The sequence below is a fragment of the Trachemys scripta genome, chromosome 7, assembly GCF_013100865.1.
Source record: "Trachemys scripta elegans isolate TJP31775 chromosome 7, CAS_Tse_1.0, whole genome shotgun sequence".
Lineage (NCBI taxonomy): Eukaryota > Metazoa > Chordata > Testudines > Emydidae > Trachemys > Trachemys scripta.
Window position 1 is genome coordinate 69,725,073 of NC_048304.1, and position 27,592 is coordinate 69,752,664.

General features: G+C 44.0%; 1 protein-coding gene across 4 annotated transcripts in view; it reads left to right on the top strand.

Moving 5' to 3' along the window:
* The window catches only part of TSPAN14 (tetraspanin 14), an 86,583-nt gene that overhangs the window by 51,564 nt on the left and 7,427 nt on the right, over window positions 1–27,592 (top strand). For all 4 annotated transcript variants that reach the window (XM_034776046.1, XM_034776048.1, XM_034776047.1 and 1 more), the window contains 4 exons: window positions 9,401–9,451; window positions 21,236–21,382; window positions 22,198–22,368; window positions 26,464–26,589. In XM_034776046.1, coding sequence (XP_034631937.1) covers window positions 9,401–9,451; window positions 21,236–21,382; window positions 22,198–22,368; window positions 26,464–26,589 — 495 coding nt within the window. The remainder of the gene's footprint in view (window positions 1–9,400; window positions 9,452–21,235; window positions 21,383–22,197; window positions 22,369–26,463; window positions 26,590–27,592) is intronic.

The following is a 27,592-nucleotide window of genomic DNA, read 5'->3' on the forward strand; positions in this document are numbered from 1 at the left end:
CCCCCCCCCGTTCCCTCAGCTCTGGGCTCTCCCCCCACCCACACCTCCTGCCACCCCAGCCCTCGGCTCTCCCCCAAAGAAGGAATTGGGGGGACTAAATGGATGGTGCACCTCTATCTGAAGCCTAGCACGGGAGGTATGTGGATCCCACTAGAATTTGAAATGAAAAGTAAGGGAGGGGAGGCTCTGGACCTGGGCAGCTTTAGATACAGTACCAGGCACTTAGGAGGATTTCCACTTCTGAGCCATGGAAGCAGAAATTGACTTTTCCTCTCCAGATATAGCTAATATTCAGAAAGGGAATCTAGCACCTGCCTTCCAGATTTGAACACCCTCAAAATTCAGGAGTGCTCAAGCTCAATTTGGGCTGCTGTTACTTCATTTCCCCCAAATCAAATATACTGATCCACTGTAACTTGCTGTAGAAAAAGTAGAATAAATTGAGCAAGAAATGCTTCCCAGTGGTTATTAGGACTGGAATTGCTATTTTCAATAGCCATTGCGTTTTTTTTTTTTTTTTTAAGTTTGTTTTATTTGTTTAAAAGGAAGACCGTGATAGTGCATTCCCCATAGAAACAAAGAATGGAACAAAAGAATAATAAAGGCACCTCAACTTTTCCTCATTTATGTAGGACAGTCTTATAATATGCATCCAGATATCCTCCAGTCACACAAGCTGTTCCACTTTACTGCATTTCTGTAACCATATGGGAACCAATCCTGTCTGTGTTCTGTGCACATCCAAAATCCCTGCTGAATGACTCTCCCTGGGAGGGAGTTACTAGTGACCCAGGGCTGGGGCAGCAGGAGGGTGCAGTTGGGGGAAGGGAGAGAGCCCAGGGCTGGAGTGGGGGGGCAGCCAAAAATTTTTTTTCCTTGGGGTAGCAAAAAACCTAGAGCCGGCCCTGCTTGTGGTGACAGAAAAATATATCCTCTTAATTGTAAACTGAGCATATGGGACTTGGAAGGTGCTGGAGGTGATTAACATGGAACCCCCAGTTCTGTTTTTAGTCACTTTTCAGAGTAGACCTACGCTTTGAAAGAAATAATAGAAATGAGACAAACCTGTAACAGCCAAGTCAACAACCTCTCTGAGTGACAGTAACATAACAAGGGAATGGGCAAAAGTGGAATGTACATAGCACAGCAAAATTAAAATTGATTTGTTATGTCCAAAGGCCCCTGTGATCCCTCACCTAGAGTTAAAACATTGTTATACCAAAGAGATGAACATGGTTTTTCTACTATCCCCAGATTGGATGCATCAAAGACGCATGGAACTGTAGAAAGAAATAAAGAGACTGTCTTCCCTTTCCTTCTATGGGACAGCAAATGTCTTTTCTGCTGAATCTTAATAAGTGGAAGCAATTTTCCTGTCACAGACTCTGGAAAAATTCTCTGTAGCCTCTTGCAGTGCAGTAATAAATAATCAGAAGCAACACTCAGCTGTTTTAATTGTTGGGCGTCCAGTCCCCTTGCCCAATAACTCCTATCTAGGCAGGGTAAAATATGCCGCCTAAATCAAATGCTTTGGAAATAAAAATAAATGCTTCTCAGTTAAGAAATCTTTTTTTTTTTTTTTTTTAAATTAGGATGGGAACAAAACAGGAAGGCTGTAATCCGTTCAAACACAACAAACGTGAACGTGTTAAATCACTCAGTATGCGAATAGGGCATGGTTTTCTCTTCTTTTTGTGTGTATCGGCTAGTCCCACTTAATTAATTTTCTAGAAACCTTCCTCAAGTTCCAGTTAACCCTTTACCTGCTGCCAAGATTAACCCATACTGTGGCAACTTGCTACCTTGTCTACTGCAACCTACACCAGCCTCTTCTTCTCTTGCCTTCTGGCATCATTGTGTCACATGAGTAGGAAATATTAGATGGATGTCTTTAAAAAGAGCTGATTGAAATTCAGAAATCCCTTTTCCCTGGACACGCCAATGCTTTGAAAAGAAATTCCTACCTGGAACAAAACTTAGAAATTTTCAAAATTTTCCTTAAGAAAATAAAATCAATTTTTTTTATTTGGGGGGGCAGAATTGAAATATTTCTATTTTGTTCCCTTCCCTTTCGCTACTCTTCCCTAACTGCGTCCCTGGGCTGACTCCTAGAGTTGGGGGAGCCTAGAAGCCATGAGAACCCCAGTTCAAGTCAGGACTCCCAGTTCCACAGCAGGGACCCTGGAAGTCCTGGACTCCCACAGTCAAGCTAAATGGCAGGGCTGTCCTGGAAGCTTGATGGTGGAAACTCGGGCTCCCCAGCAGCCCTCCAGGTGACCTGGCAGGAAACTAGGCAGGGTTCTGTTGGAAGCTTGTTGAAACCAAAATGTTTCCATGGATCAGCAATTTCTGATGAAAATTTGTGCTGGAAAATTTCCTAACTAGCTTTAGCTTTGAATTTTGTATAATGTATAGTAGAAGATTCACAATGAAACACTTTTATTCCCTACCTGAAAAAAGTCACTGCTTAGAGACGTAGGTGCAGTCTAGGTCACTACTACTTTTGACACATCCATGTGTTTTTCAAAGCTTATTAAAATGGGGGAGTTTTTTTAACACTCAAAGTGTGTACTTACTTCAACATGACCAAGTTGCATGTTCACTTTATGCTATTGCTCTTATAACCTTGAAATGAGAGGTTTAACTAGCATCACTTTGTCCACCCATGGGTGCTTCACGCATAATTGTTTTGCATCACTTTCTGTGTGCTTGTCCTATTATGTGGTACTGAGCTCTTGCAGAATCATCTGACAGTCTTTTGAGTAACTAGGTATAAAATGGCTTATACATCACCCCCAGCATTTTTAGCCACAGAGCAAACCAGGAATTTCTCCAACTCTGATCAGTGCCATACCTGGGACAATAGAAGCTGTGACACTTCAAAATCCTGACATCTGCTTAACGTGTAATGATGATAAAGCTCTGTCTTCTCCTCTTTTACTACATCACGTGGAATTATCTGTAGTGTTCAGCTCGCTGAAGGTGGTAGCTCCAGATATGGCTGCTTTTGCTAGAAAAAGGTTATTTTTTTGTCAGAGGGTTGTTTTGTTTTTTGTTTTTTTTTAAGATATTGGGCTCTACTTCTCAGCAGGCATGTATTGTCAAACTTAGAGGGAAATAGCAGATCACAGACTCAAGAGAAATGAAGCCCTCCATAGTGGTAATAGAAGTATTGGTTCTGAGATAGTGGAAATGGCAGGCAAGAACACCATTGAATATGATCTCAAGGGGAGAATTCAGGCTTACTACAGAAGAGCAGAAGACATGCTGTGGTGAGCCCAAAAATTATATTGAAAATTATATATGTAATGTCAGTTCTTCATATTAATTAAAAAGAAATATGGCCAGCTGCCTAGCACTCACAAATAGTAACAAAAGTGCTGCTGTAGAGTGAATGAAGGGAGGGAGACTAAAGCACACACAAACAAAACAATTTCAGACCTGGGAAGAATTGCTGTAAGTAATAAGGAAATTGTCTGAGAAATTAAGAAAAATCCATTACAATCTGGAACACAGTTAAGCCATCTTATAAAAAGCAGCGGGGGGATACCTAGCAAGTGATGGTTGGGTACCTTGTTAAGCACCTTAGAAAAGCCGGTGTTTGGTATTTACAGTCTGGTTATGGCCTGTCAGCAAGAATGCAGGGAGGCAGGGGGCAGCGTTCATACTGCACTCCCCATCAGTTCCTGGGCTGGGGAAGCTAATGATCCAACCAGTGGACCAAATACTTTGTTGACTCCTGGTCACGTGCCATGTGAGGCATATTGCACATATGCTAAGAAGAAGCAAGAATGCACAAAGTAGAAATCATGGCAAAGCGCTGACTTCAGTTTAAAAACCAGTGTTCTGCTAGCACAATGCAGCTCTTGCCAACTGAAACTCCTGAAAGTTGGTTATGATCGCAGGCTCTGCACACTCCAGTTAGCATGCCTCCTGCACTTCCTTTTGGCTGAGAGAAAGCAAGTATGGTGTCAGTCTAATATTGGATTCAGCCTGTTTCTGGGGAATTGTACCCTCCCTGCCAAGTGCAAGGTAGAGTTTTTTCCATCTCTAACTACTCTGAACCCAGAAGACAGCATTCCCAAAGCTGGTTGGGTATCAGTAAACTAGGCAGTAGCCTAAGATGGCAGATTTGGCCCGTTCACCCTTCTATCATGAAGGAGGGGCAGACTGCCTAAATCTGCCACTCTAGGCGTAGGTGGCACGCTGAAATGTTGATTGTCTTTAGTGGCCTCTGGGTGGGTGGCTCCTCTCCTTCATCTAAAGCTGTTTATCCATAGGTTTCTGAGATGCCGCCAAGCTTTTGGGTAAATGGTTTCTATTATAGACTTAGAGAAGTGAGGATGAGACCTCATTTACTCTCAAACTATGGAAAAGCTTTTGCTGTAGCAGCATATTATTAACCTACAAGGTCAGCAGGTATGCTCTAGGGGAGCGAATTACTGCTTGAGCAGATAAAGAGCTGGTTAGCTCAGACATTGGGGGTGGAAAGTGTCATCTTTGTTTGGATACTGATATTGGGCGTGAAGACAAAGGCTGCCTGTGACTACAAAGTGTTGAGGTTGGAGAGAGAGATCACGAGGTCAGAACAAGGATCAATTTTTGCTTCACATGAAAGAGCTGAGTTAATCGGGATTGTACAATGTTTAAGTCAATGCAAAATCTGGGTTAGGTGTTTCTCAAACTTGCTGCTTTCTGAAAAGGAAGGAGTTGGAGACCATCCCTATCACCTAATTCCGAGTGGCTTAAAGTTAGGAGCAGGAAGCAAAGAAATAGCTTATCTAATTGAATGGGAAGGGGGTTAGGTAATGAGTCTTGACATAGACAGATCATATTAAAAAAAAAAAAAAAAAAAAAGGAATATAGGAGCACTCAGTCTAGTACTACTCTATAAAATTACTAAACGGGAATGAGCTGGGGGAAGTAGTGCATGAAATTCTCTGAAATCATCATCAGAGCGCAGATAAGTGGTTTAAAAAAATGGGCCATGGGATAATATCCTTGACACAGGAATATATAGAATGGTCCCTTAAGGTGGCAGCACGTGCATTTTTGATTAACAGTTTTTAAAAGGAGTTAATTTTTTATTTGTAGGAGGAAAAAATGAAGCGGGCTAAAATCAAGCCCTGAAAAGACTTGTTTTATGAGGAGACATTTAAAAGAATGGACTTGTCAGCTTAGAAAAGAGATGACTGAGGCAGGCTATGATAGGGGTCTCTAAAATCATGAATGGTGTGGAGAAAGTGATAAACGACACTTCTGTATTCCCTTCACATAATACAAGAACCAGGGGTCACCTGATGGAAATTAATAGGCAGAAGTACTTCACACAACACAGTCAACTTGTGGAACTTGTTGCCAAAGGATGTTGTGAATTCCAAAAGTATAACTGGGTTCAAAAAAGAATTAGATAAGTTCGTGGAGGATAGGTCCATCAATGGCTATTAACCAAGACAGACAGTGTCCATAAACCTCAGACTGCCAGAAGCTGAGACTGGATGACCGGAATGGCTCATTCAATAACTGCCCTGTTCTGTTCATTCCCCCTGAGCATCTGGCACCAGCCACTGTCAGAAGACTGGATACTGGGACAGATGGACCATTGGTCTGACCCAGTATGGCCATTCTTATATTTGTAATGCTGCTTATTAGAAGGTAGTACCTCATGAGAGGCAGTCTGCAGAGGCTAAGGTACAGGACTGGAAGTTGGGAGATCTGTATTCAGTTCCTGGCTCATCGCCAATTTGTTCTGTGGCCTTGGACAAGTCAGATACAAACAAGTGGTTATTACTGTAATTTAGGGTTGCCAGGCATCCGGTTTTCAACCAGGGAGCACCCTGTCAAAAAGGAATCCGGTCAGCACCATAAGTGGGCTGTTAAAAGTTCGGTTGGTAGTGTAGCAGGGCGAAGGCAGGCTCCCTGGCTCCGCGTGGCTCCTGGAAGTGGCTGGCATTTTCCTCCAGCTCCTAGGCAAAGGCATGGCCATGGGGGCTTCTCGTGCTGCCCCTATCTCAAGTGCTGGCTTGAACAGCATGGCGGGAACAGTGGCCAATGGGAGCTGCAGGGGTGGCATGTGCGGCTGGGGGCAGCATGCAGAGCCGCCTGCCTGTGCCTCCGCCTAGGAGCTGGAGGGAAATGCCATCCGCTTCCAGGAGCCACTTGAGGTAAGCGCCACCCAGAGCCTGCAGCCCCTCCTGTGCCCCAGTCCTGAGCCCCCTCTCACACTCAAACTCCCTCCCAGAGCCCACACCCCAACCTGCTGCCCCAGTCCTGAGCCCCCTCCTGCACCCAAACTCCCTCCCAGAACCTGCACTCTCTCTTGCACTCTGAACCCCCCAGCCTAGAGTCCCCTCCTGTATCCCAAACCCCTTATCCCCGGCCCCACACCAGAGCCTGCACCCCTAGCCAGAGCCCTCACTCCCCCGCACTCCAACCCTCTGCCCCAGCACAGAGCACCCACACCCTCTCCAAACCCCTCATTTCAGGCCCCACCCTGGAGCCTGCAACCCCAGCCAGAGCCCTCACCTCTCCTGCACCCCAACCCTTGCCCATCCCAGTGAAATTGAGTGAGCGAGCGAGGGTGGGGGAGAACGAGCAAGAGAAGGAGGGGGGGAATGGAGTGAACAGGGGGCGGGGCCTTAGATAGGGGTGGGGCAGGGGGCAAGGGTGTTCAGTTTTCTGCAATCGGAAAGTTGGCAACCCTACTGTAATTCATGGGGTTCTGGTCTATGATTGAGGCTAGTAGTGCACTAGGTGCCATAAGAACCAGAATAAAAAGATCCCTGCCCCACAGAGTTTATAATCTAATATGGATACTTACAGACAGACTGAGGGAATACAAGGAAACAATGAGACCATATTGGTCAGCGTGACAGGCTGCTGGTGTGCTGAGACCACTGCCTAATTGTAGTCAAGTTTTTTTTGTAGGCATGACAGCAAATGATGAATTTGAAGGAGGATAATCAGGTAGGTTTGTGGATGTTTATGGGGATCTCCTCCCAAACGTGAAGGGAGGAGCATGGGAGGAAGGCATGAAGGTGCTTGTTTGAAAATACAATAATTGCACAATGGAGGCTACACTTATTGACCTAACAGGCGTGGAATTTGACATTGAATGAGACATGATGGCTAGGGTGGGGATAGGCTGTAAAGGGCCTTGAGAGTGACAATAAGTGGCTTATGTTTTTGGTGCGGTAGAGGCAGAAGCTAGTGGAGGGATGCAAAGGGGGAGGTGATGTGGTCAAATCAAAGGGCTACGAGTGATTTTTTTTTTTTTTTTAAAGCAGCATTGTGAATGGGTATAAGTGGAGCAAGATTGTATTTGTCAAGGCCAGAGAGAAGGACGTTGCAGTATTTGAGATGCAAGATAAGAGCCTGGGTGAGCATTTTAGCTGCATTGATGGATAGGAAAGGTGGTATTTTAGAGAGATTATTTTGGCATAACCCGCAAGACTTAGATCTATGTAGCCCAAGGTCCAGTGTGCTTCAACAGCAGCCCTGGGAACTACAAGTTGTGGACCACAAACTGCAGCATGTTGGGAGAACAGTTCCTGCCAGGATGTACCCTCTGTTCCCCCAGCAGGAGATCTCAGCACTGACTGAACTGGGAGCACATAGCAAGCAAGCAGAGAGAAGCTGCTGGACTGTAATCCTGTTCTATGTTCTTTACAGAATAAAGCCTTGTTCCTGGTGGCTTGTCTGAGTGGGTGAACACACACTGACACACAATACCGAGCACAAAGGAGCCTAAGGTCCAGTTTCCAAAAGTTGTGTAAAAAGTCACAAGACAGGCTTCCCCTATCTTGAACAACCTCATACTGGACAAGTGAACAGGAGAAGGGGCATGTATAGCCTGGATGTGACAATGTAGAAAGAGGTTTGAGTCAAAGATGATGTCGAGGTTACATGCCTGTGTTGTGGTGGTGTCCACTGTAACTGCGAGAGGACCTGGGAAGGCTTGAATTGATCATCCACAAGAAGATGTCGGGGAGAGAGTGAGAGGCGCTGAGGTTTTGGTTTGGACAGAAAGAGACAAGCCTGGAGTAGAGAGGTAGATCTGCACATCGTCAGCATGTGGAGATGGTAGTTGAATTTGTGTTGTGCAGATGAGATTACTCTGAGAGAGAGACGGACCAAGGATAAAGCCATCTATAACCCCTGCAGAAAGCTGGGCGAGAAGGAGTATCCTCCAAGGACATGCTAAAGAAGTGATTAGAGAGGCAGGAGAACTAGCATAGTACAGTCACGGAACCCAAGGGAGAGCAAGATTTAAAGAAGGAGAGCATGGTCAACTGTCATCAAAGAGGATGAGGATGGAGTACTGGTTCTGAGCATTGGCTAGGAAGAGCTCATTAGATTTAGTTTCTCTGCTGCAAAATGGGGATACGATGCTAACCATCTCAAAGTACTCTGAGATTTAAAGAGGAAAACGCTATAATTATTATTTTAGGCCCTGATCTTGCAAACATTTATTTACATCCTTTTCTTTATTCAAATGAGTATTCCCCTTGAAATTAATGGGATTATTTATATGTGTAAGTATTTCAATATCTGGGCCTTAAACCCAATGTACATTATTTTCAAGCACATCTGTTGCTCTCAGCCTTTTATTGTTGCAAACTCTTTGTATCAACATTCCAGAATCACAAGTCCAAGAGTCTGGGGATGAGATGGCTCAGATCCATTCATCATTAGAGTACCTAGCACTAGCCACAGCTGATGGTCAGGCCTGATCCTGTGAAGTGCTTAGAGCCTCTTCAGAGGTATTCACAGAGAACTGAGTTGATTCAGCACATCTCTGAGAGATGTTTTCCCCCAGGACAAGTTTAAGGCACACATGTGGAATGGCAAAGAGGGAACATGCACTGCCACTGCCGAGCCATGTGTCTAGTCAGAGAATCTCATTCTCTAGTTGCGCTATAGAGCAGATATCCTTTGCCAGTACTAAATTTGCTTAACATTAATGAAAACTGTAGGTGATGCTTCCTGAAATCAAGACTTTTTCCTGTGTCCCTCAATCATTGTGAGTCTTTGTCCTATGTTTTTGTTTCTTCGGTATGGATACAATGGTTGACCTCACATGAGGGGGAACACACTTATACAGAACTTTAGAGCCCTAACAAGCCTTTCTGTTCCTACAGGAAATGTAAACTTAATTCTCTTCTATCAGATTATTTTTATGTTATGCTATAACAATTTTTTCTGAGAAGAGGATTGCTGTTCTATGTAAGCCTATACACATACAGAGACTCATAAATACATTCTCCTATTTACTTTATTATATGTATTTATGGTGATTATTTCAAAGGAGGGTGAGGGAAGCATATTATTTCACATTGGGAAGTCTTGTTTTCGTTCCTGATTAGTGTACTAATCAAATTTTCTTTATTCTTTTCTGTAGCTAGCTGGAGTTGCTTTCCTTGCAGCCGGGCTTTGGGCATGGAGTGAAAAGGTAAGATTATGATGGACTGTTGATGTTGCATTAACCAATTTCTTAAGTGTTTTTTAGCTTCCCATCCTCAAGAAACAATAAGAGTTAAAAACAACATCTGAGCTAAATTCTTAAGGAAAAAAATAATTTACTATTTTCTAGAAAGTCCTAGTTTTTCCCTTCATAGGGATGGTTGTGTCTGTAGGGCATATGTACAATACACAGCACAGGTATAATATCTCTCTTATATTTTGCTAGTTTAACCTTTTCTCCCCGTCAAAGCCCTGTGGTAGTCACCCCAGCATTACGCCATTATTTTTCCATTTGCCACTAGGAATGCGCTGGACTAAATATGTACAGGTATACAATTCAATCTACTAAGTGTGATAGCTGGAACCATCATTATGTTGATAATGGTATGCTTTAGTCACACGTTTTTGACCTTTTTTTCTTAAAATTTCTTTCTGTTGCTACCAACATTGCTGTGATTTGCTTGTGATTGGAATTAAACAACAGGGTTTTGGAACTGCCAGTGCCTGGTATACGTATTGTTGACAGGGCCGGCTCTAGGCACCAGTAAAGCAAGCAGTTGCTTGGGGCAGCAGATTTGCAAGGGGCGCAAGAATCCAGCATGGGAGCTGAGAACCAACAGGGAGCCCTGGGAGCTGTAGTTCCTTGGTTAGCTCCCTGCCTATAGAGCCAGCCCTGGAGCAGGGAAAGAATTACATTTCCCAGCATTCCCTCGGCCACTAGCAACAGGAAAGGGTGTGGGAAAGGAGTATGGAACTGAAATCTGCAGCTTGCTGTGAATGGTAGGAACAGAGCTAGCTCTAGGTTTTTGGCCGACTCACCCCCCCCCCCCCCGCCCATACCCCCTGCTGCCCCAGCTCTGGCCCCCACCTGCACTCCCCTGCCGCCCCAGCCCTGGGCTCTCTTCCAAAGAAGGAATTGGGGGGGGGGGGAACTAAATGGACAGGGCACCTCTCTATCTGAAGCCTAGCAAGGAAGGTATGTGGATCCCACTAGAATTTAAAATGAAAAGTAAGGGAGGGGAGGCTCTGGACCTGGGCAGCTTTAGATACAGTACCAGGCACTTAGGAGGATTTCCACTTCTGAGCCATGGAAGCAGAAATTGACTTTTCCTCTCCAGATATAGCTAATATTCAGAAAGGGAATCTAGCACCTGCCTTCCAGATTTGAACACCCTCAAAATTCAGGAGTGCTCAAGCTCAATTTGGGCAGCTGTTACTTCATTTCCCCCAAATCAAATATACTGATCCACTGTAACTTGCTGTAGAATAAATTGAGCAAGAAATGCTTCCCAGTGGTTATTAGGACGGGAATTGCTATTTTTAATAGCCATTGCTTTTTTTTTTTTTTTTAAGTTTTAGTTTTATTTGTTTAAAAGGAAGACCGTGATAGTGCATTCCCCATAGAAACAAAGAATGGAACAAAAGAATAATAAAGGCAACTCAACTTTTCCTCATTTATGTAGGACAGTCTTATAATATGCATTCAGATATCCTCCAGTCACACAAGCTGAAAATTGTTCCACTTTACTGCATTTCTGTAACCATATGGGAACCAATCCTGTCTGTGTTCTGTGCACATCCAAAATTCCTGCTGAATGACCCGCCCTGGGAGGGAGTTACCAGTGACCCAGGGCTGGGGCAGCAGGAGGGTGCAGTTGGGGGAAGGAGGAGAGCCCAGGACTGGGGTGGGGAGCAGCCAAAAACTTTTTTGCTTGGGGCAGCAAAAAACATAGAGCCGGCACTGATTGTTGAGTTGCAATAATTGGTAGTGAAGGTGGGATATTTGTAGGGAAAAAAATGTGAGCCCTAAAAATGTTGCAACTTCTGTTAACAAACTTTATTTTAGACTCTTCTGTAGAGATGCAGTACACCTATTTGGGTTATCTAGTCCAATTCCTTGCCAGTAAATCATCTTATTGTACACCTCCTAGAGTTTTTTTTTTTTTTTTTAATCTAGTCAAATTTTAAATGAGATGAGATTTTCCCCCACTTGATGTGAGAGATTATTCCAAAGGCTAATAGTTGGGAAGCTTTTCTGATATTCAACCTAAATTTTCCCTTTCTTAGGCCTTGTCTACACTATGGGGGTAAATCGACCTAAGTTACGCAACTCCAGCTACATGAATAACGTAGCTGGAGTCAGCGTAGCTTAGGTTGACTTACTGCGGTGTCTACACCGCTCTGGGTCAACAGGAGACGCTGTCCCATTGACTTACTTTACGCGTCTTGTTCTGGTAGAGTACTTTAGGTGTCTCGTTCTGCAGAGCGATCTGCGGTCGATTTAGCAGGTCTTCACTAGACTCGCTAAATCGACTCCGAGTGCATTGATTGCTGTAGCGTTGATCCCCAGTAAGTTTAGACATACCCTTAATTTCTTCCCATTACTCCTTAGGTGTGGTAGATAACTGAGATATCTATTCCCCATCTCACTTCATATGCTGTTGAGGAACTGCTAAATAGATTTGAGAGCAAGGGCTGGAATTGGCAAAATTAAAACATTATTGGGAGAAAAAGCACTTATTGGAATTTGAGTTACAGATTTGACCAACAACTGAAGTGAATTAGATCTGAGAAGGATGAGGCAAAAAAAATCTTTTCCTTTTAATTGGTTAAAGAAAGACATGCCAAACATGCACATCTAAGAGCTTTTCTGTCTGTTTTCTTAATTCGCCTGTCTTCTCATATACAGTAGGCCAGGATGATATTACTTAGAATCATGAAATGTAGGGCTGGAAGGGACCTCGGGAGGTGATTTATAGGCCAGGGGCTCTGGCTGCTGATGTAGTAGCAATTGTGGTAGTTGGGAGCCCCGGGCCCTTTAAATCGCGGTTGGGGTAGCAGTGGCGGCGGCCAGGAGCCTAGGATCTCTGGCTGTTGCTGGGAGCCCCGGGCCCTTTTAAATTGCTGGGCTCCTTCTGGCTCCCTCATCAGCAGCCCTGCCAGAACGGTCGTCTGTGTACTGGCTCTTACCGGTATGCCATACCAGACCGGACCAGCTTATTTTCATCTCTGAATGATAGTCACCTTTTTCACAACTGCCTCACATTGTTTGCTTACATTCAATGTGTGTAGGGTTACCATACGTCCGGATTTTCCTGGACATGTCCAGCTTTTTGGTCTTCAAATCCCCGGCCAGGGGGAATTGCCAAAAAGTCAGACATGACCGGGAAAATAAGGAGGGAGGGGTCGTGGGGCTTGGGTCCGGGCTGGAGCTGCTGGGACCGGAGCCGGAGCCTCTGGGGCCGGCGGGTGCTCGGCTGCTGGCCGGCGCCGCTCGCTCTGCCGGGGCCGGGCTGGAGCCCCTGGGACCGGGGCTGCTGGCCAGCGCTGCTCGCCCAGGGCCAGGGCCGCCGGCCGGTGTGCTCGGCCAGAACCGGGGCGGCGCCCCAGGACCCGAGCCAAGCCGGGCCGGAGACGCTGGGGCCAGAGCCTCTTGGCTGAGGCCAGCCGCCGGAGAGAGCCGCTCTGCTGGGGGGGCCGGACTGGGCCGCGCCTCCTCGTGCCCCCCAGCTTACCTGCTGCCTGCCTGTTTGTATGGAAGCAGAGGAAGGGGAAGAGCAGGGTGGCGAAGCGTTCAGGGGAGGGGGCGGGGACTTTGGGTTTGGGGTGGAGTTGGGGCGGGGCTGGGGCTGGAGTTGGGGCGGGACCGGGGCCCCATGGAGTGTCCTCTTTTTGGACACTTAAAATATGGTAACACTAAATGTGTGATCTACTATAACTCTTAGATACTTTTCTGCAAGTACTACTGCCTAGTCAGTTATTCTCCATTTTTATATTTGTGTATTTGATTTTTGCCAGCCTATCTACTGGTTTTGTTAAGAAGTTTTCATTTCATTGGTGTTTGACAGACATGCTCTCTAAGCAGCTACCTTGCTCGGTATGTGCATGTTAAATACAGACAAGTATGAAATGTTTGCTCCCCTGAGGTAAGTGGGGAAATGGGATCCTGGGAGGAAGCACAAGCAGGAGAGCGCAAGAGGGGAGGACTCCTGTCTCATGCTGAGAAAGAGGGACGATCATTGAGTTATCTTAAGTGCCTATACACAAATGCAAGAAGCCTGGGAAACAAGCAGGGAGAACTGGAAGTCCTGGCACAGTCAGGGAACTATGATGTGATTGGAATAACAGAGACTTGGTGGGACAACTCACATGACTGGAGTACTGTCATGGATGGATATAAACTGTTCAGGAAGGACAGGCAGGGCAGAAAAGGTGGGGGAGTTGCGTTGTATGTAAGAGAGGAGTATGACTGCTCAGAGCTCCGGTATGATACTGCAGAAAAACCTGAGAGTCTCTGGATAAAGTTGAGAAGTGGGAGCAACAAGGGTGATGTTGTGGTTGGAGTCTGCTATAGACCACCAGACCAGGGGGATGAGGTGGACGAGGCTTTCTTCTGGCAGCTAGCAGAAATTGCTAGATCGCAGGCCCTGGTTCTCATGGGAGACTTTAATCACCCTGATATCTGCTGGGAGAGCAATACAGCGGTGCACAGGCAATCCAGGAAATTTTTGGAAAGTGTAGGGGACAATTTCCTGGTGCAAGTGCTGGAGGAACCAACTAGGGGCAAAGCTTTTCTTGACCTGCTGCTCACAAACAGGGAAGAACTAGTAGGGGAAGCAAAAGTGGATGGGAACCTGGGAGGCAGTGACCATGAGATGGTCGAGTTCAGGATCCTGACACAAGGAAGAAAGGAGAGCAGCAGAATATGGACCCTGGACTTCAGAAAAGCAGACTTTGACTCCCTCAGGGAACAGATGGGCAGGATCCCCTGGGAGAATAACATGAAGGGCAAAGGGGTCCAGGAGAGCTGGCTGTATTTTAAAGAATCCTTATTGAGGTTGCAGGAACAAACCATCCCGATGTGTAGAAAGAATAGTAAATATGGCAGGCGACCAGCTTGGCTAAACAGTGAAATCCTTGCTGATCTTAAATGCAAAAAAGAGGCTTATAAGAAGTGGAAGATTGGACAAATGACCAGGGAGGAGTATAAAAATATTGCTCAGGCGTGCAGGAGTGAAATCAGGAAGGCCAAATCACACTTGGAGTTGCAGTTAGCAAGAGATGTTAAGAGTAACAAGAAGGGTTTCTTCAGGTATGTTAGCAACAAGAAGAAAATCAAGGAAAGTGTGGGCCCCTTACTGAATGAGGGAGGCAACCTAGTGACAGAGGATGTGGAAAAAGCTAATGTACTCAATGATTTTTTTGCCTCTGTCTTCACGCACAAGGTCAGCTCCCAGATTGCTGCACTGGGCAGTACAGCATGGGGAGAAGGTGACCAACCCTCTGTGGAGAAAGAAGTGGTTCAGGACTATTTAGAAAAACTGGACGTGCACAAGTCCATGGGGCCGGATGCGCTGCATCCGAGGGTGCTAAAAGAGTTGGCGGGTGAGATTGCAGAGCCATTAGCCATTATTTTTGAAAACTCATGGCGATCGGGGGAGGTCCCAGATGACTGGAAAAAGGCTAATGTAGTGCCCATCTTTAAAAAAGGGAAGAAGGAGGATCCGGGGAACTACAGGCCAGTCAGCCTTACCTCAGTCCCTGGAAAAATCATGGAGCAGGTCCTCAAGGAATCAATTATGAAACATTTAGAGGAGAGGAAAGTGATCAGGAACAGTCAGCATGGATTCACGAAGGGGAAGTCGTGCCTGACTAACCTAATTGCCTTCTATGATGAGATAACTGGCTCTGTGGATGAGGGGAAAGCAGTGGATGTGTTATTCCTTGACTTTAGCAAAGCTTTTGATACGGTCTCCCACAGTATTCTTGCCACCAAGTTAAAGAAGTATGGGCTGGATGAATGGACTGTAAGGTGGATAGAAAGCTGGCTAGATCGTCGGGCTCAACGGGTAGTGATCAATGGCTCCATGTCTAGTTGGCAGCCGGTTTCAAGTGGAGTGCCCCAAGGGTCGGTCCTGGGGCCGGTTTTGTTTAATATCTTTATTAATGATCTGGAGGATGGTGTGGACTGCACTCTCAGCAAGTTTGCAGATGACACTAAACTAGGAGGCGTGGTAGATACACTAGAGGGTAGGGATCGGATACAGAGGGACCTAGACAAATTAGAGGATTGGGCAGAAAAAAACCTGATGAGGTTCAACAAGGACAAGTGCAGAGTCCTGCACTTAGGACGGAAGAATCCCATGCACTGCTACAGACTAGGGACCGAATGGCTAGGTAGCAGTTCTGCTGAAAAGGACCTAGGGGTCACAGTGGACGAGAAGCTGGATATGAGTCAACAGTGTGCTCTTGTTGCCAAGAAGGCTAACGGCATTTTGGGCTGTATAAGTAGGGGCATTGCCAGCAGATCGAGGAACGTGATCGTTCCCCTTTATTCGACATTGGTGAGGCCTCATCTGGAATACTGTGTCCAGTTTTGGGCCCCACACTACAAGAAGGATGTGGAAAAATTGGAAAGAGTCCAGCGGAGGGCAACAAAAATGATTAGGGGTCTGGAGCACATGACTTATGAGGAGAGGCTGAGAGAACTGGGATTGTTTAGTCTCCAGAAGAGAAGAATGAGGGGGGATTTGATAGCAGCCTTCAACTACCTGAAGGGGGGTTCCAAAGAGGATGGAGCTCGGCTGTTCTCAGTGATGGCAGATGACAGAACAAGGAGCAATGGTCTCAAGTTGCAGTGGGGGAGGTCCAGGTTGGATATCAGGAAAAACTATTTCACTAGGAGGGTGGTGAAACACTGGAATGCGTTACCTAGGGAGGTGGTGGAGTCTCCTTCCTTGGAGGTTTTTAAGGCCCGGCTTGACAAAGCCCTGGCTGGGATGATTTAGCTGGGAATTGGTCCTGCTTTGAGCAGGGGGTTGGACTAGATGACCTCTTGAGGTCCCTTCCAACTCTGATATTCTATGATTCTATGATTCTTCTTAGTGATTATAGAAATCCATTTGAGCATTTTCAGGGGTCCAGCAGAAGCCATGTATGTAATGGGGCCTATTCTTCCTTCATTGTTTTGGAAAACGGAGAAAGTTTGAGCTAATTGTATTATAACATACAAGGTTTTCCACAGTCAAAAAAATGTAAACCATTAATTTGTTTTGGATTTCTCCCTGTCCTGATAGGACTGCAGTATGAAACCTAGTTCAGTGTATGAGACCATGCTACTTCCTGTTATGCATTTCCTAGTCATTCTGTGAACATTGTAAAGATAAACAATTAACAAAACTTTCTTACCTAAATTCCATTTTCTCTGAATGTTATGAGAGATTTTAACGTAATTAACGCTTTTCTGTATATAAAACACAAATAGGTCTTGAAGAATCTGCATTCTCTTCTTAAATTTAATTAAGCTCTTCCTATGCTATCCACAGTTTAAAAGAGGTGCCCATTGTAATTACAGAAATGACTAACGCATAACCCTCTCCTTCTGCCTGATGGCTTATACAACACACTGGGTTTGTTTTAAGGGAAACGTTTGCTAAATTTATATTCTTACATTGTAAATTGTTAGATCTCTTTAATAGTTCTGTAACTTTTTCATGTGGCATTCTGCTTTCCCACCAGTTAGCTTTTGCTGTTGGTACTCTCAAATCTTGACAATGAGCAGTAAGATACCTAAAGTCTGTGTCTTAAACATTTAAATAACCCATAAGCTGTGCATGTAGTTAGCTACAGATAAGATAAAACAACCAGTGAGAAAAACTATTGTCTAAATCCCTTGATGTTACTGATATTCTTCAGCTCTGGTGCAGATGAAGTGTGGATCTGTCCTATCTACTTGCCTGTGCAGATGGAACTCTGAATGTACAGTAAAGAAACAACTCCATGAGCTATGATGCTGCAATAAACTGGGGAGATAAATTTGTTTATAAAGCAGAACAGAGTTCACCAACCATGGAGGTGGATGTGGGAAGAGTCAAGGAGAAGTTCTGAACTCTCCCTGAATGCAAACAGTTAATCTCATCCAAACGTATCTGGCTTCTGCATAATTCTAAATTCCTCACATTTTTTTCCTCCAGACAGAATTAATTCAGCTTGATTCTTCAGCAGGGATTTTTATCATCTGGATTCATTCCTAATTTTTCTATCTGGGAGTGAGGGCCAGAGTCCAGCCTGTTCTACTTTTTTCCCAAAACAACCTTTGTTTACAGGAAAACCTCATCAAGGCAGATCATGCTTGAGCTGACGACTGGCTGGGAGGAAAAATGAGTTCAAGGTGGGGAGAAATGAGTAGAAAGGTTGTGGAAAGCTTCATTAGTGTGCAAACATGTTGCTAGTAACTGATGGTTTCCATTGCTCTGTGGTTGTTGTGCAAAAGCACTGTGTTATGCCAGAGTTTATGTTGGTGCTGCTTCCCCATTTGTGGGTTCTGATGAGTCAGGGCTTAAGAAAGAGTAACTCAAAAGGGCTGGAAATGGTAAATGTAGATTCCAGGTGTATCCATTGCAGAGAATGAGAACATGTCCAGTAAAAACCGGATGGACAATTCACTGCTTCATCTAGCAAGAACACTTTTTATATTTGACGTTCATAATCATGAGAGAATCTATATCAGGGGTTGGCAACCTTTCAGAAGTGGTGTGCCGAGTCTTTATTTATTCATTCTAATTTAAGGTTTTGCGTGCCAGTAATACATTTTAACGTTTTTAGAAGGTCTCTTTCTACAAGTCTATAATATATAACTAAACTATTGCTTTATATAAAGTAAATAAGGTTTTTAAAATGTTTAAGAAGCTTCATTTAAAATTAAATTTAAATGCAGAGCCCCCCCGGACCGGCGGCCAAGACCCGGGCAGTGTGAGTGCCACTGAAAATCCGCTTGTGTGCCGCCTTTGGCATGCGTGCCATAGGTTGCTTACCCTGATCTATATATTCTCAGTGACTTTTTGGAATGGAGAATGCCCAGGCTATGATAATTGGTCAGAGTGAAGTCTAGCATGCAACTTGCTTCTTTCTAGTTCTTGTACTTTTTGACAAATGCTGATTTAAAAGTAAAGTTCTGTTAGCATGTTACTGCTGCCAACCTGGCAGCTCTAATTAGAGCCCAGTCTGGCAGTTTGATTTTAAATTATAGAGGAAGGTGTAATAACTCTTAAATATCATTGGGGTGCTAGCCATGTCCAAAAAGCAGCAACCCATACCCACAAAATTTCCCTAAAGCAATATCCTTGCCTTATATTTACATGCTTATTAGAGGATAGTATTGAATCTCTGAAATCCTCCTTTTGTGATGTGTATTTTTAGTTGTTCCAGCACTGGTGTGTCTGTTGAATAGCAAGATGGCAATATACAATACTTTGACAGAAGTAGGCTGCTTCTGTGAATTATATTTCTGAATTCTCTGTGACCTCTCTTTTTACTATTGGATTTAGTTTGGTTGAGAGAACCACACATCTTCATTTCATGGCATAATTGCCAGCATTGCTTTGTAAATGGCACTCTATAACCTGTTGATCTTTACTCATTTTTTCAGTATAGAGTGAAAGACCGAGGTCTTCCTCAGTTTAGAATGGTTCTTGTATTCATATTGCTGGTAACTTGTTGGAAACCTTCATGCTTCCACAAAGTTGGCGACCACATGGATATCACCAAAGATCGGTCTTGTACTCCCCACTTTTCTTTGACCTGTCTCTCTTAATAAAACAATACTAACCTTGGTTTGTCTCATGCTCTATTACTATATTAAAAATTATTGCAATTAAGCTCTTATTTACTTTCATCTGTCTAGAAAGATCATCTTTGTGTACATTTATAACTGGTTGTACACTTACATTTTGTATGTAATTTTTAATTAATTTCTATTATGGTAGTGTTAAGAACCTCAGCACAGATTGGGCTTCATCGTACTAAGTCCTATGCAAACACATAACAGAAAGATAGTCTCATAGACCTCATGTTCTAAGATTAGGCAAACTACAGTAAGCAAAGAGGAGGAGGATGAACAAGGATATAATAAAGATAGGTGCATAAGCTAGTTATAATGGTCAATGAAAGCCAAAACAGTGTTGTATTTTGGTATGGGAAGGGAAGTGTTGCTAAATAACCGTTATGTGTTCATGTCCTCATATGGTCTCAAGGAACTATTAATTTGATGTAGGTTCCCCTGTAACACTGGCATAAGATTGTTTAATACATTGCTTTTCCTCAGTTTGCAGCAAGATGTCCAAGGAGACACCCAAAGCATGGTAGGAGTCGAGATGAATAGAATTCAAGAGTACAGCAAAATGTCTTGAGGGGAAAATAGCCATGTCTCTCAAGACAAAAACATCCCTCACAGATCTATCATCTGTAACCGGTTCCTTAGCAGCTGTGACATTGTTCAGGGCTTTAAGGTGGGAAAAGGCGGTTCTGAAGCGTGAAAGCTCCCTTGCTGATTGCCACACTCAGCATGCTAATTGTTTTGCTGTGGCCCTAGTGAAATCCTATGGCTTGAAGCTAGGTGGAAATGCTGTGGTGGGTCCAGGCTTTTAGCACCATCTTGTGGTAGCCTCTTTAGTTGAAATCTCCATGAAGATTATTTTTCTGCAAAGCTAGTGCTCCGTTGTGAGTTTTCTGTCACCTTTTCTTACCTCAACTCTGCTTCAACTAATTTGCTGTGCTGGATGAAGAACTGGTGTCTCTGATCAAACACCTATTTATAAACAATTTTCCAGGAAAACCTTGTGGTGTGCAAGCTTCCCCTAGGCCTAGAGGGTCACGTGCAAAAGGTGTTCATGGGCCTTGTGTAACCAACACACCTTCTGTGTGTGGTGTTCTGCCCCATCTAGTGGCACCAAGACCACTTAGAGAGCAATTAATGAGTCTGCTCTACCCTTTACCTAATAGCCAGTTGGCTTTTAGCTCATATGGTAGAGGCTCATGCACTAAGCTCCAGAGGTCCGTTCGATCCTGCTTGCCCACGACCAGGGTCTGTCGGTGTTACAAGTGGGACAGAACACCACACCCAGGAAGTGTGTGGGTTACACTTGCATGTAGACTTTTGTCTATGCACCTTTTACTCCTGTTCCAGAATTTCCTCTAAAACATCAATGTGGCATTAGTGGCTCCTCCATGCTTAATTTTTTATTTTTTTTTTTAAGTGCCTTTGCATTCCCTTTACTGAAAGCCTGTCCTAGCTCTAATTTAGCATAAGACAATAACAAAATAAAGTAGACTTTTTTTAAAATAAAGATTTCACACATTTGAAACTCTTCTCTCCCTGATAGTTTCAGCAGCTCTGCCTACACAAGGGTAAAAGAAAGCTTACATTTGTGGAAAGTTGACATAAATGTGCATAGGTGCAGATTACCATGAATCCGAGTATTTTTTTTTTCTAGCTTTCTGTGTTTCCAGGTGTGAAATGGGAGAGGATTGGGCTCTGCCATGTCTTCCTGGGGTAATCTCACTGTCTCATTCCCTCTGGGGCAGAAAGGCATCACACTGCTCTCTTTCCCTCTGAGCTTCCCATCTCTCTTCCCTCCCACTCTGTTCCTTCTATTTTTTCTGGTTTGTTGGGTGACCTGTGGGGAGGCAGGTCAGGGAGCTGGAGAAGCTGAAGGTTAGGGAGGCCTGGTGTTTGGATGGCTTAACCTTTGTGGGACATATCTGTAGGTATAATACACAAATTAAGCATGTGGAAGATTGCATATTAAAAATTTTCCGGAGAGTATTTCTGTGTTATGATGGCTATTTGCAAATACATTGAATTAATAAGCAAGTAATGAATGCAGGAGGAGACAGAAGTAGAGCTGGGGGGGGGTGGGGGATAAAATACAACTCCTGATCATGAAAAACGTGCTCATTTTGTTTACCTGTTTTCCCTTGTGATTATTCTCTTTAGGGTGTATTATCTGATCTCACGAAGGTAACCCGTCTCCATGGCTTTGACCCGGTGGTACTTGTCTTGGTGGTTGGAGGAGTGATGTTCGTTCTGGGATTTGCTGGTTGCGTAGGAGCATTGAGGGAAAACATCTGCCTTCTGAAGTTTGTAAGTAACTTGGTGGTGCTGTATGGTGGCTCAGGGAAGAGAAAGGATGGTGTCACAGTTAAAGGAGAACTGCTAAGTGAAACCAGACATTTGAATTAAGTGCAGATGTGTGTGGTCAGTGTTCCTGCTGATGTGGCTGGGGCTGGTATCCAGAACAGCAGTACATTTAGACTTACCTCTTTCTTTCTCTTACGTTCTGGAATGTGTTCCAATACCAGAAGTCTCACTGCAACACATAGCACTTGTAATGTCATAAAATTAGGCATTCTAGGATACCTTCAATGAAACAGGAAATGTTGAAAGGATTTCGTGGAAAGTTTTTATAATTTTTTTTCTTTAAGTTAAAATGCATTTCTCTTCTGAATGGTTGGTAGGTGGAACTGTAGGACCCCAGCACAGAAATAAATGCTTAACTCAGTTTTAATTTTAATGTTACACTGGATCCAGAAGCTAACTGCTAAATTGAGAAAAGAATTGAAATAAAAATCCAGCTAGCTGCCTTTGTCAGGACCATTATTTTCATGTGTTGCCATCTCTGACTGGCTTATTCCTTGTTCATTATCTTTGTATTACAATGGACTATGACACAGTGCCTATGTTCCCTGCAGACTTTAAGACGACCAAATAAGAAGATAACTCCACCTATTGTATGTTTCTTCCCACTGTGTTTAATTTAATTGGCCTTGTGTCTTGATCAGATTTGTACTTTGTGAGCATTTTACTGAAGTCCTTGTATCTACTTTTAATTGAGTTGAGACGTGGTTATATTTGAAATAAGAGTTTTATAATCTATGTCCAGTGACTTTATTTTGCAGTTCTGTGGAGCAATCGTACTTATATTTACATTGGAGCTGGCTGCGGCAGTGCTGGCTTTCTTGTTCCAGGACTGGGTGAGGGACCGGTTCAAGGAATTCTTTGAGAATAACATTAAATCCTACCGAGATGACATCGATCTACAAAACCTCATTGACTCATTGCAGAAAATTGTAAGTCATCCTTTAACTTGTCACATTTTCTTGCTCTTTTTCATCCTAAAAACAATCTTAGTCTTTTGAGGTTTTCCAGTTGTTGGGATAGCATTTCCTCACAGGAGACTAAAAAAAAAAATTACTTACGTTCTGCCTTCTTTGGACTGCTTTGATTTTACTCAATGGTGTCAATAGCTGTGTCCCTCCAGTAAAATGAAGATAACTCTCAATACCCTAAAATAATTCTGCAACCAAGCAAACTGCATAGCTGTTGACTTAATTGTCACATTGCGTTTACGTGGACTTAACTGTCCATGTACACGGACACAGTACAGGACCTTTCTGTTTCAGAAACCTAGACCTCTACCACTTGCCAAAGGAGAATATCTCAAGTATAGTGGTATTGGGTCTTATCCTCAATGGGCCAGTCTCAAAGGGTACTTCTTCCCTACAGTTAGCCTGGGTGATCAATGCCTGGGAGCCCAGGTTAGCCTAGCTCAGGGGTGAGCAGCCATACTGCAAAGCCCTACCCGAATTACTGTGCAATCACCTGCATGTATTACGAGGACTTCTGGGGGGCATGCCCCATGGGCTTTTGTGCTTCAGTAAGCTGAGCTGCTCTCTGGTTCTTTCAAAATTATTTGTTGGAGAACTTCTTTGCCCTTCTGGGTATGTTGGAAGGCATTGCAGGCCTATCAGCTCTCAAGTGATTTAGCTTGTGTCCTGCAAAGTTGGCAAGTTACCAGTCTCACTGAAAGCAGAACCTGGGCTCTAACCTTGGGCCAGCTAGCCCAGATTGAAAGCACCACTATACTCTGATGAGAGATCTGTGTGTATGGCAGGAGGGGAGTTAAGAGCAACACCTGAGCAAGAGCCCAGGTCACTCTGTGCAGTGAAGGCCTATCCTAAAGAGTAAGACAATTCTACTAATGGGAGTGGTGCTAACATCCCATCCGTTAGAGGACAATTGCATGCATGCACACACCAGGATATTACAAGGCCTACAGTAATAATTGAGTGATGGTTTCTAGATCAGTTGGCCAACAGCTTCTTACCATAATGTAAGTATGCAAGGCAAAGAACACCTCTAATGCTACCCATGTGCTCAGTAAGCACTTCATTACGGACAAACTTTCTAATAGAACTTACACAATGGTTATTCTTTGATGTGATCTCACACAGGCTGTGAAGAAGGGGGTCAACTTCCTCTGTCCAGTGTTTTCCCCCCATGGCACAGAGGATCTTTACAGGCAATTTCTTTCCATCCTTTATGGGCTAAGAACCAGAAATCAGTCTCTTAGCATTGCTACCAGTTTCTGAATCCTTGGCAATCTTGCACTTGCCTTCCACTTGGATGGTTGATGCAAGTAGCGCCAGCAACAGCTTCCCCTGCCCCAATGCTCTTTTTGTCCATTCCTCCAGGTGTTAACCACTAGATGTAGAAGTGGTTAAAGACTAGCAGAAAGACTGTCTTTCTGCGAGCTCAGATAGTCATGTAGACCCTTGGAGATGTTCTAATTCTCAGATTTCTACACTGGCAGATGCCATAGGCAATTTGTGCAATGTGGTGCTCTTTAGTAGACTCGATTAGGTCACCACAGCTCATTCTTACCTGCTCACAATGAGTTCTCAGCATCAGTAAATGTCTCAGCTCAGCATACTATTTTCATGTTTCCTGGTGTTGCTATTGATCCAGGTTTAATGCAATGAGACAGGCTAATGTGCTAAGCTGATTTACAGGTGAACCCTTATTAAATGCTCTTAATAAAAATAAAAATGCTAAATTTCCCCAAAAGAGAGTTCCACAGCTTGATTATCAGGCTAAGAAATGTGGAAATAACAAAGCCAGAAAATCTCCGAATAAGCCTCACTCACCCACAGTGGGTAACAGTTAGGCAACAGGGAAACAACTTGACATCCATCACTAAATGTAGCTCTGTAAGATTGAGGAAACCCTTCAAGAAGGTACTGCCGTATTCTTTCAGTGCCACGTTGAAATCTGTCTTCTAACTAGGCATGGGCCGACTTGCAGTGCCTTCAATATGTGACTCTGGGATAGTGAAAGAGCTTTTTGTATACAGCTCATTGCACTGACAAAGTCATATTACCTTGTGGCTTACATTTGAGCAGGGTTTCTCCTTTATAGCCTTACCTTACTTGCACAGACTGATTGGCAGTTTTAGTAGGTGCCTGGCTTCTAGCAGTGATTTTTTTGGGAGGAGGGGTGGGGGAGAAGTGGTAAGGGAGAAGGGGTGGATGAAAAGGCGGAAATCCACTTACTGTTGTCTCCAAGTTATGTACAACCTTTGAACTATATTGATATAAGGAAGTAGAAGGAAGGTATTGACCCAGAATAATTTTTAGCAGTTTTCCCCCCTCCTTCTAACCACTATTGCAAATCTTTTTTCCTCCAAAGTTTAATGCATTTTTTCTGAATTGCCCAAACTATTGTGACACTGTCCATTCTAAAACACTTATTTTCCAGTGTTGAGTGTTGGATGTTGCTGTTCCTGAAGTTATTGTTTAGTTTTTTCTCTCTAATGGAACACCGTATATTTGGTCCACACTTCCGATAACATTTTAAAATTATAATGGAGACTTTTGAAAATGTCTTGTTTCATTAACCAGGCTATTTTCTCTGGATCAGTAAATTTGTTTGTTCGATTCTTTGTCTTGTTAGCTCAAATCATGTATATATCTATTTGGTGAAAACATTTCAGGAATGTGTTTCTGATTAAGCTTTGTGAATTTTGTGGGTTTTCTATACAAATTTCACAGTAAAATGGGGATGGGAAAATCCTACTTTGTAGTGGAGATTTTAAGTGTTTAATTACAGTTTCATAAAACACTGACATTTTGGGAAAGTTCAATCTCTGTAACATTTTTCTATATTTGCTAATGGCAAATGCTTGTGTAACTGGTCTGTAGAGGGTGGGACAAAGTTGTACCCCATAACTATTCAAAATTTGCCAGCTGTAGTTTTGCTTTGCTTAACAGTACCTCATCTAAAGTATATAAACACATAAATTGCTTGATTAATATGAGAATGAAGCCCTCTTTATATAAAATAGGTACAGCATGAGTGGACAGCATGGTTTCCATAATGTATCTACCTGAAGCCGGTGGGATCAACTCATAGAAGTGAAGTGATATTTCATTTTCTGAGGCCAAGTCTGTCCATAGCCTTTCTTCTGATTCTACCATTTAGAGTGCCAGTTGTGATGATATTTCTTGTCATGTTGATGTCTGTCTCCAGGAACTGGATGGAAGTTACAATTTTGACAGATACCATGGTGTAGGGCAATGGTTTTCAAACTGCGGGTCACAACCCAGTACTGGGTCGCGGAATGTAAGGCACTGGGTCATGGCAGCTCCAGTCAGTACCGCCGACCGTGCCGTTAAAAGTCCCATTAAAAGTTCTGTTGGTGCTGCCCAGCTATGGCAGGCTAGTTTCTACCTGTTCTGACATCTGACACCGCACTGCACCCCAGAAGCGGCCAGCAGGAGGTCCGGATCCTAGGCGGGGAGGCAATGGGGCTGCCCCCACTCCGAGCACCGGCTCCCAGCCAATGGGAGCGTGGGGGGTGGGGTGGTGATGCCTGCAGGCAAGAGCCACACAGAGCTGCTTGTGTGCCTCTGCCTAGAAGCCGGATGTGCAACTGGCCGCTTCTGGGGTGCAGCACGGTCTGCGGTGCCAGGACAGGCAGGAAGCCTGCATTAGCACCCCTGCTGCTCTGCTGACTGGGAGCCACCCAAGATAAGACCGTGCCCCAACCCCTTGCCTCAGCTCTGAGCCCCTCCCAAACCCCTCATCCCCAGCTCCGTTGGGTCACGGGCATCAACAATTTTCTTCAACTGGATTGCCAGAAAAAAAGTTTGAAAACCACTTTTGTAGGGTAAGCAACATGGTGCTGGATACTAGGGACTTCAGAATTCTAATTCTTGCTTGGCCATTGATTTACTCTGTGGCCTTAGAAAAGTCACTTTACCTCTCTGCCTCAGTTTCTCTATCTGTTAGACAAGTGTTCTCTGCTCAGTTTATCTCACAGGACTATTATGAAGATGAATTTCTTTATACAGCACTTCTAAGTTTTTTTTCTTCATCTGTTGCAGAACCATTGCTGTGGTGCTCAGGGGCCAGATGACTGGGATCTTAACATTTACTTCAACTGCAGTACTGAAAGCAAAAGTCGTGAGAAGTGTGGGGTCCCCTTTTCCTGCTGTGTTCCTGATCCTGCTGTGAGTTGTTTCCTGGCTTTGTATTTCTATATTATTATTGGAGAATTCTGAAGGGATGTGCTTCCTGAATATGCTGTAATGTCTAGGGTTTTAAGAAGAAGGGAAATAAAGATTGGGAGGAAGAGAGTTTATTTTCCAGCATATTTTCTCCTTTTCTATGTGTTTGGGAGTGGGAAGAGTATGAAAAGACCTAAAGAAAAAGAACTGGAAGAGTAAATGAAGATGATGGAGGGGAGAGCCTCTGAGAATGTATGGTTTCAGAGTAACAGCCGTGTTAGTCTGTATCCGCAAAAAGAAGAACAGGAGTACTTGTGGCACCTTAGAGACTAACAAATTTATTAGAGCATAAGCTTTCGTGGACTACAGCCCACTTCTTCAGTGAGAATGTATGCTACATTTGCTCCTATCTTGTTGGAGAATCTGTCTCGCTGTACATTGCTATTCCAGATTCCGTAGAGATCCAAAGAAACCTTAGTCTATTGCTGACACACACTGGTGTCAGAACTAGAGAAACTATTTTTGTATCTCCGAAGCCCGTGGATGATGGGTTTAGATATTGTTTTGTTAGAAATCCATTGTTTCCTTGAGTTCCTGGTCTCTTGTTCCCAAAGCTGATGGGGTCTGGGAGCTCTATCTGAGCAGTGTGCTCAGCCCCTAGGGTGAAGGGTCTTAAAACTGTTCTATACCCACCCTTGTGATAGATACAATAGCAAGGACTCACTGGCTCTATTGATAAAATGAGTAATCATATTGGCCTCAGTGGGATTTATGCGCTTTAGTGCTTTGCTGGATTCGGGCCCAAAAGCAGTTGGTCTGGCTTGCTTGCCTGGCAGTGACATGAACCTTGAGTTGGGCATGAGGACTGTAGGATCTCAGGACGCCCCTCTCTCACGGCTTTTGTTTTTGTGTGTATGGTGTGTTTTTGTTTTGTTTTGTTTTTTTTAATAGCAATCTGAATTAGTCCCCCTCAGTTTGATTTCATCACAAACTGTTGTTTCTGGCA